The sequence below is a fragment of the Homalodisca vitripennis genome, chromosome 4 (genome assembly GCF_021130785.1).
Source record: "Homalodisca vitripennis isolate AUS2020 chromosome 4, UT_GWSS_2.1, whole genome shotgun sequence".
Taxonomy (NCBI): domain Eukaryota; kingdom Metazoa; phylum Arthropoda; class Insecta; order Hemiptera; family Cicadellidae; genus Homalodisca; species Homalodisca vitripennis.
The window spans coordinates 152,238,477-152,258,926 of NC_060210.1; the positions used below are offsets into that span (position 1 = coordinate 152,238,477).

Here is a 20,450-nt window from a genome sequence, read left to right on the forward strand (position 1 = left end):
TCCAACGCTGCATTAAGCTGCAGGTGAAATGGATCTGAATTCAACATTGAATGAACGCTTCCCACCATACCTACGTTATGTGTAAACAAGTGTTCATATTGCCCCTGCAAAGAAAATTGTAAAGTGCGGTATGGAAAACTATGAATAATCATCTGAATTCTATGAATCATAATTTTAATATGACAGAGAAAATAATGAAAATACATCTTGTAACCATTATTATTTGGCAATGCTTTTAAATATTATAACCAATATTATATGTTATACCCGTCATTTCTCATTCGGTGATCCGTGCCAAAGAGTTCCCACTTCATGTCCTCGATCTCCAGGGAAATCGACGATAGTATTTTCTTCACCTGTGGTTTGTATAAAAATAATCAGAAATGACATTTTCTAGTAGTTCTAGTATGATAAACCCTCATAATGTGGTCTTAAAATAAAATGTACACTGGGGATGTTATGGGAGGAGGGATATTACTTATATCGCTTTTTTCCAAGAATGTGTAAATTTACTTAACATATCAGGGTGAAGGCAGTCGAGAATATTAGATAAAAATGGTTTAGTCTAGTCTGTGTTATTTTGTAAGCCATAGCCTACACGGTAACTTGAGGATATCTAACTTTGTAAAAAGTATATATGAAAATAGTTTTGAAGAGTTAGCCCTCTCATCAATTATTTGAATCTTCTTCTACATTAAATTGAAAAAATGATAATGTGTGTAAGTCTAATGTGGTTTTTCAAAAGACAATGTTATTAAATGTTACTTTATTATATTGCAGTCGGCAAAAGGCACTGTCTTTTACAAGAAGCATATTCAGATAAGAGTCAACCAATGTATGAATACACGGCAATGAAATCTTTACAATATAACGCATTTAATTTGGAATTTAACAGATATAAGATTATGCTTGAAGTCAAAAATGCTCAGATTGGAGAATCTTCAGAAAATTTTGCATATGTAAGTAAAGACATAGGTTAAAAATTTAATTCTTTGTATAATTTATAAACTTTCAATGGTGGCATAATTATTACGCAATTGTCTAGTGATGGAGTACTAGAGTACTAGCAGGACAATGTGTTTTCCTGTTGAATTGTATACACTACCTCCTTTAGGGTTTTGTTGGCACGATATTTATCTAACTGTAAAATACTAGGTGGTGCAGAATTTAGGAAAAATAAATATTGGAGTGCTACAATATATTATTTACTAAACTTCATTAATTTATTAGTTTAGTAATGTGCCTCTTGTTTACACACAAAGTATGAAAAGAACACGGTACACTGATCACTGACTATTAGTTGTCCCCGAATAAACGCACAAATATAGAATGTACGAAGTACAAACAAAACATTATTTTTAAATCACTATAATTTTGTTTAATTAGTCACATGAGCCACCTTAAAGGATATGTTCAGAAGTTATCCGCTATTGATACTGCGATGTAATAGTGGAGATGTCCTTCAACATCTCGTAAATAATTTTATATATGAATGCATACAATATTAGCTTAAAAATATAAAAATAGTAAGTCTTTTACGGAATTTTATGAGCTGCAAAATTACGCCTGCAAAATTCAATTTTTGTATAATCTTTGAATAGAAGAAGGTTTATAAAAAGAAAAGATAAATGATATTGAAGTGGCTACACTGTTTGAGGAGGTTAATTTTGTTTCCCTAATATAAAGCAATCACTTTTCCGTGCTTTTTCGTCCTCTTTAAAATCATCTTTAATTTGCCTTAGAGGTACCTGGCTCAGAACCTCTAACCCGTGATGTGTGTGTGTGTTTGTGTTTGAAACTGCTTTTTCGTAATTCTAACACATAACACTAGTTACTTAATTTATAAATGATTTATATCTGAATATGATAATCTAAAGTTGATAAAATTTAGATTCAAGAAATTTTGTATGAAAACCATTAGTAATTTAGAGCTAATTTTTTAATTTTCATTCTTTTAAGCGTATTTAAGAAATTATAATTAATATGAAGTTGAAAAACAGACCTAAACGTCAACAAGACAGGTAAGAAAGAAATGTTTTGTATTTTAAAACATAAAGAAATACAAAAAAACATACATTTACAAATATATTTGTTTTGCTCAGGTTTCCGCAACTTATTTCATTACGAGGATTACCTAAGTTACACCACATAAAACATTATTAATTCAGTTAAATCTTGAGATAGTTATAATATTTAAATAACATATAATCTTTAGATCTACTCAGAAATTTGTTACATCGTGCTCAAAAAATAATAAAAAAATGTTCAGTAAATGTGTTGAATCTAATCAGTTGGGGATCTGAACTAGCGCAATGTTTAATGCAAATTTGGGGAAAAAATACAAAAGCAATCCAACCAATATAATATGGTACTGCAAGTATAAAAGTTTGACAAAAAATGTGTTTAAATTTATTTCAGATTATTTTTACTGTATTTATAGAAATATATGTTGGCCCAAGGATACGAGTTGGTAGAAACATTCGTATTTTACACTATCGTAATTTTTCTAGGAAATAGCCATAGATATGCTATAGGTTAACCACTTGATAAGGCGTTAGTTTATTTATTTTGAGCTCTATTCTTACAATCCCAAAGTGTATATTCAAGTATCCAAGTGGTGGTTTTAAAATAACTGTAAAATTGTATTCAATAAAAGCGTAAATACTGGTAAAATTTATGGTAATAGTATTAGACTAAAACTTTCAAAATATTGGATGGTTAATATTAATACTGACATCCAAAAATAAAAATACTAAGTAGAAAAAAAGTTACTGAGAATGAAACTTACCTCTAATCATGGCGGCGAAGGCAAAAAAAAAATTTCGATGTCTCCATAGTGAAATTAACAAACAACTAAACACAAAATCGTCACAATGCGCATGTGCAAAAGAACGTTGCATTGTGAGGTTTAATAAGATACATTTGGGTAACATTTGATAGGCTATTTATATGATACTACACTAGTGTCGTAATGGGACTATCATAGTCTGCGTTTAATATATGAAATCTACTTATTTATATGTAGTATGGGTGTTACAAGGAACTAAACTAGTATCGTAATGGGACTATCATAGTCTGAGTTTAATATATGAAATCTACTTATTTATATGTAGTATGGGTGTTAGAAGGAAACTAAACTATTGTCTTAATGGGGCTATCATAGTCTGAGTTTAATATATGAAATCTACTTATTTATATGTTGTATGGGTGTTACAAGGAAACTAAACTAGTGTCTTAATAGGGCTATCATAGTCTGAGTTTAATATATGAAATCTACTTATTTATTTGTAGTATGGGTGTTACAAGGAAAATAAACTAGTGTCGTAATTGGGCTATCATAGTCTGAGTTTAATATATGAAATCTACTTATTTATATGTTGTATGTGTGTTACAAGGAAACTAAACTAGTGTCTTAATGGGGCTATCATAGTCTGCGTTTCATATATGAAATCTACTTATTTATATGTTGTATGTGTGTTACAAGGAAACTAAACTAGTGTCTTAATAGGGCGATCATAGTCTGAGTTTAATATATGAAATCTACTTATTTATTTGTAGTATGGGTGTTACAAGGAAAATAAACTAGTGTCGTAATTGGGCTATCATAGTCTGAGTTTAATATATGAAATCTACTTATTTATATGTTGTATGTGTGTTACAAGGAAACTAAACTAGTGTCTTAATGGGGCTATCATAGTCTGCGTTTCATATATGAAATCTACTTATTTATATGTAGTATGGGTGTTAGAAGCAAACTAAACTAGTGTCGTAATGGGGACTATCATAGTCTGCGTTTCATATATGAAATCTACTTATTTATATGTAGTATGGGTGTTAGAAGCAAACTAAACTAGTGTCGTAATGGGACTATCATAGTCTGAGTTTAATATATGAAATCTACTTATTTATATGTATATATTTATATTTATATCTACTTATATTATTTATATCGGTGTTACAAGGAAACTAAACTAGTGTCGTAATGGGACTATCATAGTCTGAGTTTAATATATAAAATCTACTTATTTATATGTATATATGTATATTTATATCTACTTATATTATTTATATCGGTGTTACAAGGAAACTAAACTAGTGTCGTAATGGGACTATCATAGTCTGAGTTTAATATATGAAATCTACTTATTTATATGGTGTATGGGTGTTACAAGGAAACTAAACTAGTGTCGTAAAGGGGACTATCATAGTTTGCGTTTAATATATGAAATCTACTTATTTATATGTTGTATGTGTGTTACAAGGAAACTAAACTAGTGTCGTAATGGGACTATCATAGTCTGCGTTTCATATATGAAATCTACTTATTTATATGTATTATGGGTGTTACAAGGAAATATATCTGATACGTGTCGTATACTTCGGTTGTTATGTGGGGCATCAAATCTATAAGAGAGTGCAGGTGGATATTTTTTTCAACATAGCCATTTTTAAACCACAATTACAACAAATTGTGCTGTTAACGAAGTCGGTATGCAATCAATATACAAACCTAACACTGCATCACTACGTTTGAGTTCTGTCTTGTTCAATGAAGAAATTATGACGCAAACATTATGGAATGATTGTGCTGAACGTTTTTGTTTTTAGAACAATAAATATTTCTGTTGAAAGTCAGTACGTGTTATTATTTACAATATGCAAACTTCCTGACTTTAAGGTTTAGCAGAAGAGAGTGAAGATGAGTAGTAATTGTTTTAATACGAGAAATAGTGAAGTGGTTCGAGCATACTTTTGTAATATCTATTGTAAAACTAACTTAAAGTTAACTATTATTAGTCGATATAATTTTGTGTTACATGATTTAAAAATACAGTGGGTAAATCAAACTTAAAACTATGTTTTTATTTATTTCTAGTTCCAGGAGAGTTACGAAATTTACTTTTATTTAAAAAAATGTTATTTTTTAAGTTAAACGTGTTATTCATACACTATGACCAAGATTTATAATTTTATTATAGTTACGGAAATTGTATGAAATTGATCGGATAGCGTCCAGCTGCAAATGGCTGTGCAGTGTCCAGCGGCGGATCCATTGTACCGATGATTAACGGATATTTAAATAACAAAAATTGGATTTTACAATAACCTAGTCGAGTGACAGCAAAGACATTAAGCAAATAACAACTCAGATGGACTTTCACAATGTTGAAATATAATTTCACTCTAAATTGAAAACAAAGTTTTTACACAGTTACTATATATCACGTACTACACTAAATTTAATTCTGATAAATAACCAAAACATTAATTTTGAAAGATAAAAAATAAAAACATATTAATTAAAACGTTTTGCAAACTTAAGAATAAAAAAAATTGTTTTAATACCAATAAAAAAAAACTTTTTCAATTAAGCACAAAATTAACCCTCACTTAAAAGTAAAAAATAAATCTTGGAAACCATAAGAAATTTAAAACTTTTCATATTGAAGCTATAATATTCTTCAAATATATCTTCAATGACTATATACAAATTTAATTTTAAAAATGTTTACTAAAACAAAATTTACACTTTAATATAAACTCTTATGTAAAGTCACTCTAATTGTAACATGCAAAGAACATTCAATAACGTCCGCATGTAATTTAAGGGTAACACTCTAAAAAAGATTTATTTTTACGTATATTTCCTTTAAAATTGAAAAGAAATTAAACAGAAAAAAGAGGATAGGACACGAGTTCCAATTGGCTATAAAAACTTCGGCTAGATCAAAGTGCACTAAAACGCTGATATTTAACGGTTGGTCAAATCTCACATAAAAAATTTAGAAAGGAGAAAGGAATAAGTAGGTTTAGGACACATCAAGTAGGTAAGGCAATGGGTTACATGTTTAAGAATTGTGTTTACAGTCATACAGAACAGCTGGAACCCTAAGTGAAAGAATTAACGTATAATGATATAGCCTGATAACATATGTATCAGACAAAAAATAAGATCACGAAGAACGTTTAAAATAACATTGGTTAACTAAACCCAAGGTCATCTAGGATTACTGCGATCTCTTATACCGCATCGCGCCTCGCGCCTGCTCGACACACAAGTGTAACAACAGATTTCATAAGTAGAATGGTAACGAATTCACGATAGCCGTGGAGAGGATATGTTTGAATCCAACGTGACTTATTTAAAATATATACCCGATAACACTCAACGGTTAAAATTTTAAAGCATTAACATATGAAATAAATTTAATAATATTTATTTAGTTTTGTTTGTATTTAATATTGCAAACTACTCCAAATATTGTACAATAAAAAATACAGTTGTTTGATTAAAAACAAAATAATGTAGAAAAGCCGCTAAACAATTACTAAATTAGAATTGATATTACAGATAAAAAACTATGAGTATTTAAACATTGTTAGTGATAACGAAAGTGACCTAGAAGAATAACCTCCGGCGTTAATACAAAGGGGTGAGTGTACAAACGCAGGTATAACATATATATCCTATCTAGACTTTAGACTATCTAGTTATAGTGTCACGGTTATATCATCCTAACAGCAATAACAGTAGCTTTGTCGTAACAGTTCCACTAGGAACCACCGACCTCTAGTCATGACGCTCCTGTTCGTTGAGAAGGTCCCATTGTCACGACAGCTCATATGGAACCTGTTACTTTCTATTTTTTCGATGTCGCAGTTCCGTAACCGTTCTATTTACGGAGGGTCGTTCGCCTCAATGCAGTTCTAATATCTTACCTCTAGCACGATATGCAACCTTCAACACCGTAAGTTTTCCGTGAAATTTGAACAGAAGCCTAATGAAGACCCCTCCTTACAAATTCCTAGTAGCCTACTTTCCTTTGGAATATCCTTTTCTCAGCAACCTACTGATTCTATTTTTAAGTCTGCACTCTACAATCCGTTTACTAGATATTTTATATTCTTAGTGTGAATACAGATTTAATAAAATTCATATGAATTAATCTAAAAATGTATATAATTTAAGAAACACATAGGAAAATTTATAATATAATAAAGATGGCTTACTTACTCATAAAAATGAAGACAGTTTAAAGCGTGTTTTCCATCATTTAGTTGGTTTATAGTCTGAGATTTTTTCATGAAGTGAGTCAATCCTCCAGGAGTAACAGTTGCTTTCACTGCCATTATTTGAAATGTTTCCTAAAGGGTAGCTTCCTGATACTTTAAACAATTTTTAATAATACAACTGTTTTAAAAAGAAGATACAAATAAAGATCAAAACAATAGAAAATTTAGGGCTTCTTGAATGCTATAACGAAGGAACACTCTCTATAAGTCTCACGATAAGGAAAATTGAATAACCGCGAAGGTGGAAAGTTTTCTCATCACTAAGATATTCTGTTGAAAAATAATGCAGATGCCATACTGATAGGAGTATGATGACGGTGAGTGCTAAGATGGGGATTAGGAAGAGCATGTTTTGTTTCTAAACCAATAGTGACAAATAAACTTTTTTCCGTAGTATTACACCAGTTTTACAGAAATAACTAAATTATTATTAAAAAATTATACTTTTACTTAATTTTAATTTACTTTTTTTACTTTTACTTAAAAAATTATAAAATTAATTTATGAACACTACTTTTAACATCCAGTATTAATAAACAAATTGCGTACAGTTTTTATTTATATTTTAATTTTTATTTATTATGATTATAACGTAAATATCTGTTCTATATTTCAGTGCTACATAGAAGTAGCAGATTTGCCCTTAGTTGCTGTTATAGATGGAAGCAACAAAAGAAAGATTTTCCGGCAACATGGTTTATATTTGAGTGCAAGAAGGTCATACGATCCAAATACGCCAGCCAATAAGCAATCACACTTATTAGTTACGTGGACATGTGTCAGTTCCAATGACCCAGAAGGAGTGAGTGAAGTCTGTAAGCCCAAACAACTCACACGTAAGAATTTTAACAGTCTAAAGTTCTGAATTGAAAAAAAATTAATTATAAATTTACGGTCATATCCAAGAACGAACATACATACATACATATAACTTAATTTAAATTGTATTTTAATTTTAAGTATATAAGGAATATTATAGCGACTGACAGTTCCAAAATATTATTCCGGTTAATCTGTACGAGTCTTAATTTTCGAGAAAGCGGCTTCCAGCTACTCTTTATTGTTTCGATTTAGATTGTCTTCTTTTAAAAGTTATTGTTAATTATTGGAATTTTCTTTAAAATGAAATAGCGAAAAGATTTGGAGAATAACAAAATTCATCAATTACCTAGGGTTCATCTTTTTTTATTCAAATGGCCTATAAAGGTAAACACCATGTTGTAACCTTCTTAAATAAAAAAATTTTCAGAATTCAGTGTCAATATACATATTCCAGGATATGTTATAATTTCAATTTCAATGTTATAATGTCGATGTTAATGTAAGACACAATGCTGTCTTGATTTTCAACGTTGATGCAGGACACAGTGCCACCTTCCCTTGTCAAAGTTGGTACAAGAGACAGTGTCAAATTCTCTTGTCAAATTTGATAAAAAACACACTGTTATCTTCTCATGTCGAAGTTAATGTAAGACACAATGCTATCTTTATTGTCAAATGCAGAACACTTCCCTTCCTTCCCTTGTCAAAGTTGGTAAAGAAAAAAAAACACTTCTTTATTGAGGCGAAATTAGGACCACATGGTCCTTTCTTACATTTAACCTCTTAAAAAATTAATCTTAATAATGCAAATTAAGGCTAATTAACTATAGCTTACACTTACAGTATTTCATTCACTCTTCCATTCACACAGTCATGATTCAAAGAGTAGCCCCGCCGCCCGCCACGATCATCCGGTCCAGGTATTTTCGTCTCAGCTCCGCCACAAACCGTTTTCGGCTCTCAATTTGTTTGACAGGATCTGGTAAGGAGTTCCATAATCTACATGCGGTAACGGTGAAGGATCGGTTATAGGTTTTGGTTCTGTGTATTGGAATTCTGAGACTTAGTGCACCAGACCGAGTTTCTCTTGCGCCACTCCCCGCCAAAAACTGAAAGTTGGTACAAGAGACAGTGTCAAATTCTCTTGTCAAATTTGATACAAAACACACTGTTATCTTCTCATGTCGAAGTTAATCTAAGACACACAATGCTATTTTGATTGCCAACGTTGATGCAGGACACAGTGTCACCTTCCCTTGTCAAAGTTGATGCAAGAGACAGTGTCAACTTCCCTTGTCAAATTTTATACAAAACACACTGTTATCTTCTCATGTCGAAGTTAATGTAAGACACACAATGCTATCTTGATTGCCAACGTTGATGCAGGACACAGTGTCACCTTCCCTTGTCAAAATTGATGCAAGAGACAGTGTCAACTTCCCTTGTCAAATTTGATACAAAACACACTGTTATCTTCCTCATGTCGAAGTTAATCTAAGACACACAATGCTATCTTGATTGCCATCGTTGATGCAGGACACAGTGTCACCTTCCCTTGTCAAAGTTGATGCAAGAGAAAGTGTCAACTTCCCTTGTCAAATTTGATACAAAATACACTCTTTTCTTCTCATGTCGAAGTTAATGTTAGACACATTGCTATCTTGATTGCCAACGTTGATGCAGGACACAGTGTCACCTTCCCTTGTCAAAGTTGGTGCAAGAGACAGTGTCAACTTCCTTGTCAAATTTTATACAAAACACACTGTTATCTTCTCATGTCGATGTTAATGTAAGACACAATGCTGTCTTGATTTTCAACGTTGATGCAGGACACAGTGCCACCTTCCCTTGTCAAAATAGGTGCAAGAGACAGTGTCAACTTCCCTTGTCAAATTTGATACAAAATACACTCTTATCTTCTCATGTCGAAGTTAATGTAAGACACAATGCTATCTTGATTTTCAACGGTGATGCAGGACGCAGTGTCATCTTGCCTTGGCATTGTTGGTCCAAAGCACAATGACGAAGAGATTATTTTACTGACAGCCAAATCAGATCTAACACTATTCGTTGTGTTAAAGATAGAGATGGTTATTAAATATGTGTGATTTTGAAAGCAAGGTTACTTGTATCGAGCAGTGTCAACAATCTGTTCCTTACATGATATTGTCAATGTGAAGTTTACTGTTACAAATTAATCTTATCGGCGTGAGTAAAGCTCAATTATATATTATGCGTTAAACTAATATAATATAAATGTATGTACATTTAAATCCATTATTAATAACACTATTTTGGTATGTTATGTTCTAATCGTTAATGCATATAATTTTTCATGTTTCAGCTTCAGCCATATATTATATACCTCCTCACATGTTGACGTATGACACCAAGTACAATTTCACTCTAAAGGTGTGGACAAATCTTTATGATGAATATAAATATAGTTCTATGACAGAACTATCGAAATTCACAAATGTAGAGATAGAAGTGTCTGGGGAAAATGAAATGGTGCCGTACGACATTGACATTATGTACGTTAAATGTAATGTGGAAATTGAACAGCATATAAAATTAATTTATATAACGTAGTTTACATTTGTCTATACAAGTTTTGAATATGTTATTATCTGGATTATAGTGTATGAAATAATTTTATTTTTTTAAGATATCAGGTTTTAATATTTTGGAATTCTTAATATAAATTTGGTAAGACCGTTCCACACTTTAAAATGTAGAAATATTGCACAGATTTACTTTTGACAGTGAGTAATTTTTATTCATTTACATGATTATTGACAAAATTATTATTGCCTCTGTTTTTGGAATTTAAATATACTTTCATAATTTGTTTAGTACTTTATATCTTTGAGTGACACGTGGCTGGGTGGGAGAAGTACCACTACAAAGGGTATATTATTCAAAATGTACTTACTTTGTATGATATTACACTATGATGGATTAGTACCTCTGGATTAGCAAAATCTGTTACGTGACTTGTACTCTGGAGTCCTCTTGCCTTGTATATTAAATTAATTATACTATTGAAAGAATTATTATTTTAGTACAAAAATATTTGCGTACAATTGTAGAATAGGGGATTTCGTCAAACCTTGTAGGACCAATTTTAGAATTATTTAGTTTTTGAATTAGTAAAAATCCAGGAAGTGAAATATGTTTTACTCCGTAATCTCGGTACCGATTTGTCTTTAACTTTAATATCACTTAAGTAATTCTATTATCATTCCTTATTTGATTCTTGTTGAAGTTTATCGTAGCTTATTAGTATTCAAGACAGCAAAGGCTGTCAGTTGATGATAACGTGTCTTTTAAATGAAAATCCATCAATTGAAGTTTCTGCTAAAGAATCATTTATGTATATGTTTAATTTTATTTAAAATATAAACTCTTCCAAATCAACTCTATTGACGTAATTAATAATTTTAGATGTGTTACAAACTGTGATGTAAAGGTGTTACCAAATACGATACTATTTTTGAAGGCGAAAGAAGAGAATAATTTATACGAGGACTTGGAATTCACGTGGACTTATTCTAAGAACAATGATGATGCTATGTCACTTGATCCCATAAAAGAACACAATTTACCTGATTTTATGTTAATAATCAAAGAAAATAGTTTAGACGAAGAGGTTGTGTACAATATATTGCTTGAAGGTAAGAAGAGAATGTTATTTTATTTTTATATTATTCGTAGATGTAAGAAGCACGCGATACTTTAACATGTTAATTATTTACTTAGTAATATATTTAATATTGCATCGTATTACCTTACGTTCATATCTCCATGTTTATTGAGTGAGACCTTCCGTCATCACATACTACAGACAAACACGTGCATCTTAACATACCTCTTCATAGGAAACTAATCTTCTGATCACGCACTTCCCACTTGCATTAAGTACCTTTGATCTTGAAGTATCAAAAATTTACAGACTAGTTAATCCCAGGTAAATTAAAATCGACGCGCATGATTCTTACCAAACATAAAAAATGTATTAGCATTTTCACACCTTCTAGGCTACCTCTAGACATATATTGTTATCAACCAATCATATAGATGAGTTAAATCATCCACCAGTAAGAGTTTTGGTTCTGGCAGCTTTTATCCATGGGATATTCCACTTTCCATTTTCCAAACGTTTAATTAAAAGAAGATAGGAAGTAAAATAAATGATTTTTTTGTTGCATTTCAAAAACGTGTTGATTATGTTATTGCAGAAACTGTCACAAATATGTAATAATTTATTATGATTTTAATATTATCTTATTTCTTGCAAGAACACATAACTGCATATTATGAACTTTACATAGTTATTTAAAGTTATAATAACGTTTTTAACCTACAAGGATAACCAAACTACTTTAATTTGCATTAGCAATAAAAGTACAAACCTTGTACCACAATGCATGGTCTTAGAATTACGTTCCTTGTAACTCAACACAGATTTCATGTGATACGAGTAACACATGGCACTAACTACTAATCACCAAATAAATAAATTTCACACTACATTTAAATTTATTAAAAACTAAAACTTCCTTATAGTTTGATAATTTATATTCTATAATATGGTTCTTTGAAATGTATCGGAAATAAATGCTCAGTTTGTCAAGACGGTAAAATTAAAAAACGAATAGTTAGAGTTATTTGTTGGCTGTTTTTAAACAGTCTTGTAGTCCTCATTTGATTCAAAATATAATTCTTCCCCTCCCAGCGTCGTTAATACTGTATTATAGGCTGCTAAATAACTTTTATAATGTTCGAAAATTGATAGAAAGAAATCAGATTTTCTCTAAAGCATCGCCTCCTAATAAACCAGGCATATTATTCTGTGGAAGAAGTTTTTATTAAGGCAAACTTAGCACTTTCGTTGTAAAATTATTTTGGTTTAGATTTATTGTTTTGTATTAGTTTCTATCTTGTTTAATATTTGAGTTAGGTTTAGTCGATTATATAAGCAGTAATTTTAACTTTATGAATTTTTGAAAATGTATTTGACAATTCATATGTTTAATAAGCTAAGCAGCATTTATAAACCTATGTGGTACTGAATAATTACAACAAATGAGATTTTGAGAGTACGCTGGAAAATGGCAAAAGATCAATCAAACAAGAACTCTTAAAAAGTGCGGGTTGTATCCGAAGGGGCTCCGCCGCGACGTGTGATTCAGGAGGTTAAATTTGATATAACAATCAGATTTAAACTATGTGAGCTAGAATTGTAATAATGCGATAGTTTAGTACTTAATAATACATCATTAAATAAATCAAATTGCTCATTATTTTCTTTATAAACAATTAGTAATATTTTATAAATATCTTGTTTGCAAAATCATCTAATTGACAATTCAAATCTTATACACGGTTTACTTTTCTCAAAATTTAACTAAACATCTTGCAATTAAAAACGTAACTATTAATATGTTAAAAATTGATATATAACTCAAAATAATATATTGTATTACATAGCTTATAAAGCAGTTGTGATTTGTATTTTTGTTATGTAAATCATTAAATCTTTAATATTATACCGTAGAAAATTGTATCTTCACTTCCAATTGTTCATTTGTGTTTGATAAGTACCTCTCATAGATTTGTAACACGTAACTTATTTTAGATATGAACTCTTATTTTATGATCTATCCGAGATTTACAAAATTTAAAAACTATGCTAGCTTCGGGATTATTAGTTAATTTATTACTGTAAATATTTGCATATAACATTCTCTAGGGGTTGGTTAGCTTATAAAAATATTTAAACTGGACCCAGTTTGAATTATATCAACATTGTTCGCATTATAAATAGGTATTAAAGGCAAAGTGGGGGTACTGACAGCAGGCTGCATTGTTGGTTGTTGAAGAGAAATATAGCCTATTTGTCTTCCCCTCTGGGGTGAGCTGCCCTGAATCTTACTATCTGCTTTCTCCGAAGCCTCGTCTTGTTTTAATGAGTCATTTAAACTATCTTCTAACACACGTTTTAAATCTACATTAGATAGCAATTTATAGTTAACTTTCCTCAGCACTCTATAGACTACACTTTAAAGCAGATAGCGTTTTACTATGTACTGCACTTATTTTTTGCTAGCTGTTTAAACATAAAAGGATCTTTAAGTAGTTACATTTTTCAAACAATGTGGTGGTCTATATACGGAAACTGTTATTATTTTAAGCACTGGAACCATGTTCTAATGAAATAACTTTTTCATTCAGGAATTTTACTTTCTCATTCAGGAATTTTACTTTCTCACTGTAAATAGGCTATCTGCAGTAGATAAAATACTTTATCTTAAACATTTTTAAAACATAGTCTTAGCAACTTTCGAAGTTGATTTACTGTGCAAATTTTACTTAGTATGACACCTCTAGTTATCAGTTCTATTACAAGTACTTCTTTTGATAAATACTCTAACGTAATAACAGGCATTGTGGCTTTTTCACTCACTTTCTCCCTGTCCTGTTACTTTAGAATTATTTATGGCAGAGTTGCGTAATTTTAATCACCGAATGGAAGAAAGACATGTGGTAGTTATATCTCAAGTAGTAGTAATACATATTAGAAATTGAAAATTTTAGATGATAATTTAATTATGATAAGAAATTACACGCACCACTTCTAGATATAATTTATTATTCTTTATTTTACTATTTACCTTGCTGCCAAAGTAGAATAAGAATCAATTCAAAAGTTATCAGAGGATGTGCCTAGTGGTTCCAATGTTCCTTAGAATATTGCCTACGAGACTTTAATCATTAATCATTCTAAAATTGGTTTCCCTTAAACGTTGATGTCGAATGACAAACTACGAAGTTTGTGGACTTGGCTATAAATTTACTTTAGACGTCGAAGCTCAGTAGTCCAAAATAAAATGAAATGAACTCAAATTCCAAGAACAGATGAGGTGAACTCAGAAACTTACCTAAACCTAATCGCGACGGAATTACCCATTTATCGAGATAACATATAATCACTTCAAAGTGGTCTCGTCAGAAGGATATCACAACAACTTATATCCATTCAAATATGGCAAATAAAAGGTTATCATAGGTAATTTTACTTTCATATTTAAATTAGCTGTAGAAAATATTTAAATCAGACGTCTCACATGACATTTTACTTACATACATTGCGAGCGAGGTCCTTCTCGGTAAGAAGGTTGTTGGCTACACAATTTAACAGAGAATGTGTAACTATGCGACTAATAATGTTATTATTCCATCAAGGATGTAGTTATAATAACAGTAGAAAAATAGTAATAATAAACATTAACGAGTATCAGGGTTGTGAATATACATATATAAGCCCCCATACACATATACATATGCATACATACATACATATATTATATATTTATTTTGTTTATATAATATAAATAAATAACTGTACAATATTTCATATAACGAACATTTTAATAAAGGAGATTCCATTACTAACGGTTAGAATATACATTTATGAAATATTTCTTTAAAACATAACATATAAAATAAATAAAATAATCAATAAAAAATAGGTACAAGTATTAAAAAAACGTACACAACTAGATCAAAATTTTGTACAGAAATCGGTCTTACAGCAATAGACTATATTTAAGATATACTTATAACTTTTATAAATTACTACATAATTATAAGTTATATATGACGATTGGAAATTTTTGAACCCTTACATAATGATTACAGTATCAGTTCTATTTTCCTTCACTTTTGGTATCACTATCTGCCCTCTCTCCTGATTTGCTTGAGAGTTCCAAGACTACAAAATGGTACATTGTATCTTTAAAATAGACATGATTTTTTTTTTCTCGTGTTCTTCATATTTTTACAGTGTTCTTTGAAAATTGAAGGAAAACTTTTTTTGATTAAGGATTTTACATAATTTAATTTAAAAGTGCAATTGTGAGCTACCACCTAATCCTTTGTATCCGCCCAGTGTATCTCTGCAGCATTGAGCTCAAAGGGGATGGAGGAAGTTTTAAATATCTTGGCCATGGTATTTATAAACGTCATCTATGAATTAATGAGTATTAGCTGGTTGGTATCTAACAGAAGAGATGGTATTGTAAGTTCTTCTCCCAGAAATACTAATTGCATACCAGCTTGAGTACTAATCGAATTGGGACACTTATTCGCTTGTTTATTTTGGTACAACGGGTTATTAATAGCCGGTTCAGAATTAGTTTTGTAATTCGGCACCAACATTTCTCTGGACCACTTATAATATTACATAATTTTCAATGTTTATTCCATTGTAATAGTCTCATGTTACCTCCTCGCGGTCAGTCAATCATAAATTAACCCCATTTCTCCCCCAGCCTGTAATAAGGCGCTCTCTTTTTGAAAATGGCAAAGCGACAACTATGAGAGAATCATCGGACCAAACCTTGCCCGACATATGAGAAGAGTTGATGTGGGACTCGTCCGTGTAAACACTAGGAATTCTGCCTGTAAGTTATGAGATATACAATTCTAAATTATAAAATTCTACAGTTTTATAATTATCTTTATTAGCACAGTTATCTTGGAAATATTTCACATGAGTGCCGAACAGGTCCAGTACCGAAATATACCCGGTATACTTTATCTGCCGCAGTTATTAAAAGTACCCTAACCAGATGATTTGATCCACGAAGAAGCTAGGTTTTACACTACTATTTTGTAGAATATGTTTTCGTCATAGTGGCTATCTTGGCACAGATAATTCTAAAAACTATATATTTAGAACAAGTATAACTTTCTAATTGAATTTGCACATCTGTGTTTCGTGTTTCAGTGAAGTTAAAAGGCCAATTTGCTACAACCTACTACTATAAATTTGAAACAGAGTCAATTGCAACAAACGTAACCTGTGGTATAACCCCAAGTGAAGGCATCAGAGGAGAAACGGAATTTGATATTGTGTGCTCTTATAACGCGGATTCAAACTTCATGTATGAATTTTATGATAAAAATTCTGAAGAAGCTGATCGAAAAACAATTTTTAATGGTGAGTACCAACAGAGTTTCAACACGGTGCGTAACCAGCGTAATTCTTCCTCGACAACATTAATCATCGACATGTCTGCAGTTTCATCCATATCATTGGTAGTAGGCGTTATTTTCTTCGATGACATGCATCATAGGCATATTAAACACTTGATTCCTACTAATGACAGTTGTGTGTCAGTCCAAAATTTTCAGTTACATCTAAATAGGGGCAACACATCTACATACAATGGACAAAAAATGCTAAACATGGAAGGTGTTAATTTTGAGGTTCAACAACTGAACCTTGTTAAAATTAATCATTGACAAAATTACAAATTAAGTGTTCTGGTAATAATTGCTTTCCCAACTCTCGACATATTTATTGTGTTTGTCACAGCAATAGATAAAAGTTACTACACGTTTGTAGTAAGTATCATTTAGCAAGTATTTAAAGGTAATTGTTATACTTACAGGATTTTGTAGAAAGCAGTCATGTACACAAATTTAATTATCTATGCATAGAATAGCTGCCAGTTAAATCACTTTATTTTTTATACTTACAATGCGCCAAGCAAAGGCTTACAAGTGAAAATCATGATAATTTTGATGAATCTAATACGTGGAATTGAACTCATAATTAGGTAGAAGAATCATTTTTCGTATCCTCTCGTGTTTGGTGGTAGTTCATTTTTATTATGTAGCGATTCTCATCAGTTTATTCTATCCTCGTTAGTTGGTAATGACAGTAATATAGAGATCTTGTTCACATTTATCTACCTGTCTCCTGACGCCCTTACATACACAAAAAACACAATAACTAACCACACTAACACACTAACTAACCACACTAACAGTTTGTTGGGTTGTAAACTATCTGAGGCACAACTAAAGATGGTCTTATTGGATAAAAATCTGTGATGAGCTGTATTTCTCTGTGCCAAAGATAGTGTTAATATTCACAAGTTCAAGTGCACCTATCAACTGGATTGCGTACGATGATAACTAAATTACAATTTTCTGTTGAAGCTTATCTTGGTGGAGATAAGCGGCACCGACATTCCCCTAGAATCTGGTGGAAAGTCTTCTTTTGTGAGTCTACATTAGTTAAATATTCACTCTAAATATCGTAATCCTCACTATGAACTCCCATGCTATACTGGTCTGCTCTCTTTCATTCGATCATTTATAATTTAGTGTAAAAGAAGTTTTGTAACGGAATACTTCATTTCGTTTCGAAAGATTCTCAAATGAGGCGAATGTATAAAACATTAAAAGCAACACGCTAGATGTAGTTTCTTTCAGGATGAAGTGTTCTCTCTAGTGGCATTTTTCACTGTTGTAAATTTGAAGGTAATTAAACCATAACATATTTTGTTTACTAAATTTTACTGTATTTGTTTAATATAACCGACACCAGACATTACAGTCACCAAAGTAAGATAATTTTAAGTGAATAAATTACATTGGTAAAATTTGGTCCAATATAAACCAAAAACGTTTTTTTAATTGCTTTCTTTAGATTTAATATCTTATTTTATACTTTATTATCTATTTGTGTACTCTGATTGTGTATATTGAAGTATAAAAAATCTTCTTATAAAAACCTTTTTTAGTCCTGAAAAAAAAAAATCGTGAAAGTTTCAGTAATTTCTATTACCTTAACTTCATTTCAAATTCATAGAATCTACGACTGTCCAAAGTTCTTGTAATTACCAAAAGTGAACGAAAGTTGAGCGGTTATTTACTTGTATTAAGCTACAAAATTTGCAATTGCTTTCGATATGGTGGATTTAAATATCACAAGAGTTAAAGAACATAAAACGTAATTACAATTACATACTTTAATATGTTTACGATAATTCGATTTGCTTTAAATATATATGTTACCATTTAATCAAGATAATTTGAAACACATTACTTATAAAACTACACAGAATATTTATACATGTTTGGACATTGCTATGTTCCTAAATACAATTGAATATAATTTAATAATATTTAGATATAATAATATCTAAATAATATTTAGGTGATATATTTCTTCTGGTTGAACAATTATAATTACATTTTACTTTCATATTATTCATTTTTATAGTGGCTTCGGACATAGAAGTGCAATATTAGACTGTCACATTTCCAGTCCTATACAACTAGCCAAGAGGCATGGAGCCTCACATGTTCCTCCCACACCGACATGCAACCAGCAAATTAGTGGATAGCTTACTTGAACGGGACATTCCAAGGCGAAGACGTGTCTCACTACTATCGCTGTAGGGAAAGAAGGAGACGTATATATAGGTTAAAAAAACAGGATTTTCCAGACATTTACCTTCGTTCGGTGATATAAAGTATCAGGATCTGAGATCTGATATCATCATCAGGTGGATAAATAACCAAACACATAACTAAAATATAGTTTAAAATAAACAAATCATACGAGAGTTTTGTGAAACACATAAGTCAGGAATAACAAAAACCATGTTTTTATTAAAATTCTAACGATTTAGTTAATTTTAAAGAACTTTCATCCAAATTATAATATGGTAACCATGTTAGAGATATATTATGTGAACAACACCGAAACACTAATTAATTGGCAATCCAACTATTAACAACATAAAACAGTTTTAGAATTATTCAATAATAAAAATAAAACTAGAATGTAATAGTAGTAACAGTAGTGTTAATATTATTACAAAATAAAAATATTGTAAAGCAATAAAAAAATAGCGATAACAGATAACAATGATCAGTTTAACAATAAATAAATTTAACAAATAATGAATAGAAGACGTGACCAACTCACATAAACATTGTGCAAACCTTCAAATATGTTCAACAATAAATCACAAAAAAACTATATAGCCATTGTTAAACGATCCCAACAACCCACTCGACTCAAGTTTTCAGATAAGACAGGGGTGGGGCAGCTGAATAGTCAATTGGCCTTGCCTGTGAAAAAACTTTCATTACTTGGGTTTCATAAGTTTTGTTACGGTGGAACTGTTAGGCACAAACCAATGCTCAATAGTAGTAAATAGGCTATTGATTTTATCTACATTATCCCAGTATTTCCCTGTTTGCAACTCTTAGTGGATTAGACCGTTCCTAGTTATGAAACTATCCGAGTATTGCCTTGTTTGCAACTCTTGGTGGATTAGACCGTTCCTAGTTATGAAACTATCCGAGTATTTCCCTGTTTGCAACTCTTGGTGGATTGTACTGATTATAGTACTAAAATAATAATAATATAATATCGGTAACAATAATAAAAGTACATACAAACGTCATAAATATTTAAATAATAAAAGGTAGGCCTACACTTCGTTCACTCACGCACACAGTCAAAACATGATCTCTCATTCACTCTCATCTTCATTCTCACCAGACAATCCTGCCACTGGCACACCAGAACCAGAGGATTGATCGAGTTAGTTTTGAATTTCGTCCCAGCGGCTCTCCATAAACTCGTCAACTGAGTAAAACAACCTCGACACCAAAATGTGTCTTAGTCGAGTTTAAAATTTTTTTGGTCATTCAATTGTTTGATCTCTTCAGGGGGCTTA

At 31.0% G+C, this 20,450-nt stretch overlaps 1 protein-coding gene across 1 annotated transcript in view; it reads left to right on the forward strand.

The window, feature by feature from the left end:
- Window positions 1–784: 784 nt before the first annotated feature.
- LOC124361232 overlaps window positions 785–20,450 on the forward strand; it is a 37,950-nt gene continuing 18,284 nt past the window's right edge. Inside the window, exons 1-5 of the mRNA XM_046815276.1 lie at window positions 785–959; window positions 7,691–7,910; window positions 10,241–10,430; window positions 11,344–11,573; window positions 16,691–16,903. Coding sequence (XP_046671232.1) covers window positions 834–959; window positions 7,691–7,910; window positions 10,241–10,430; window positions 11,344–11,573; window positions 16,691–16,903 — 979 coding nt within the window. The 5' untranslated portion in view covers window positions 785–833. The remainder of the gene's footprint in view (window positions 960–7,690; window positions 7,911–10,240; window positions 10,431–11,343; window positions 11,574–16,690; window positions 16,904–20,450) is intronic.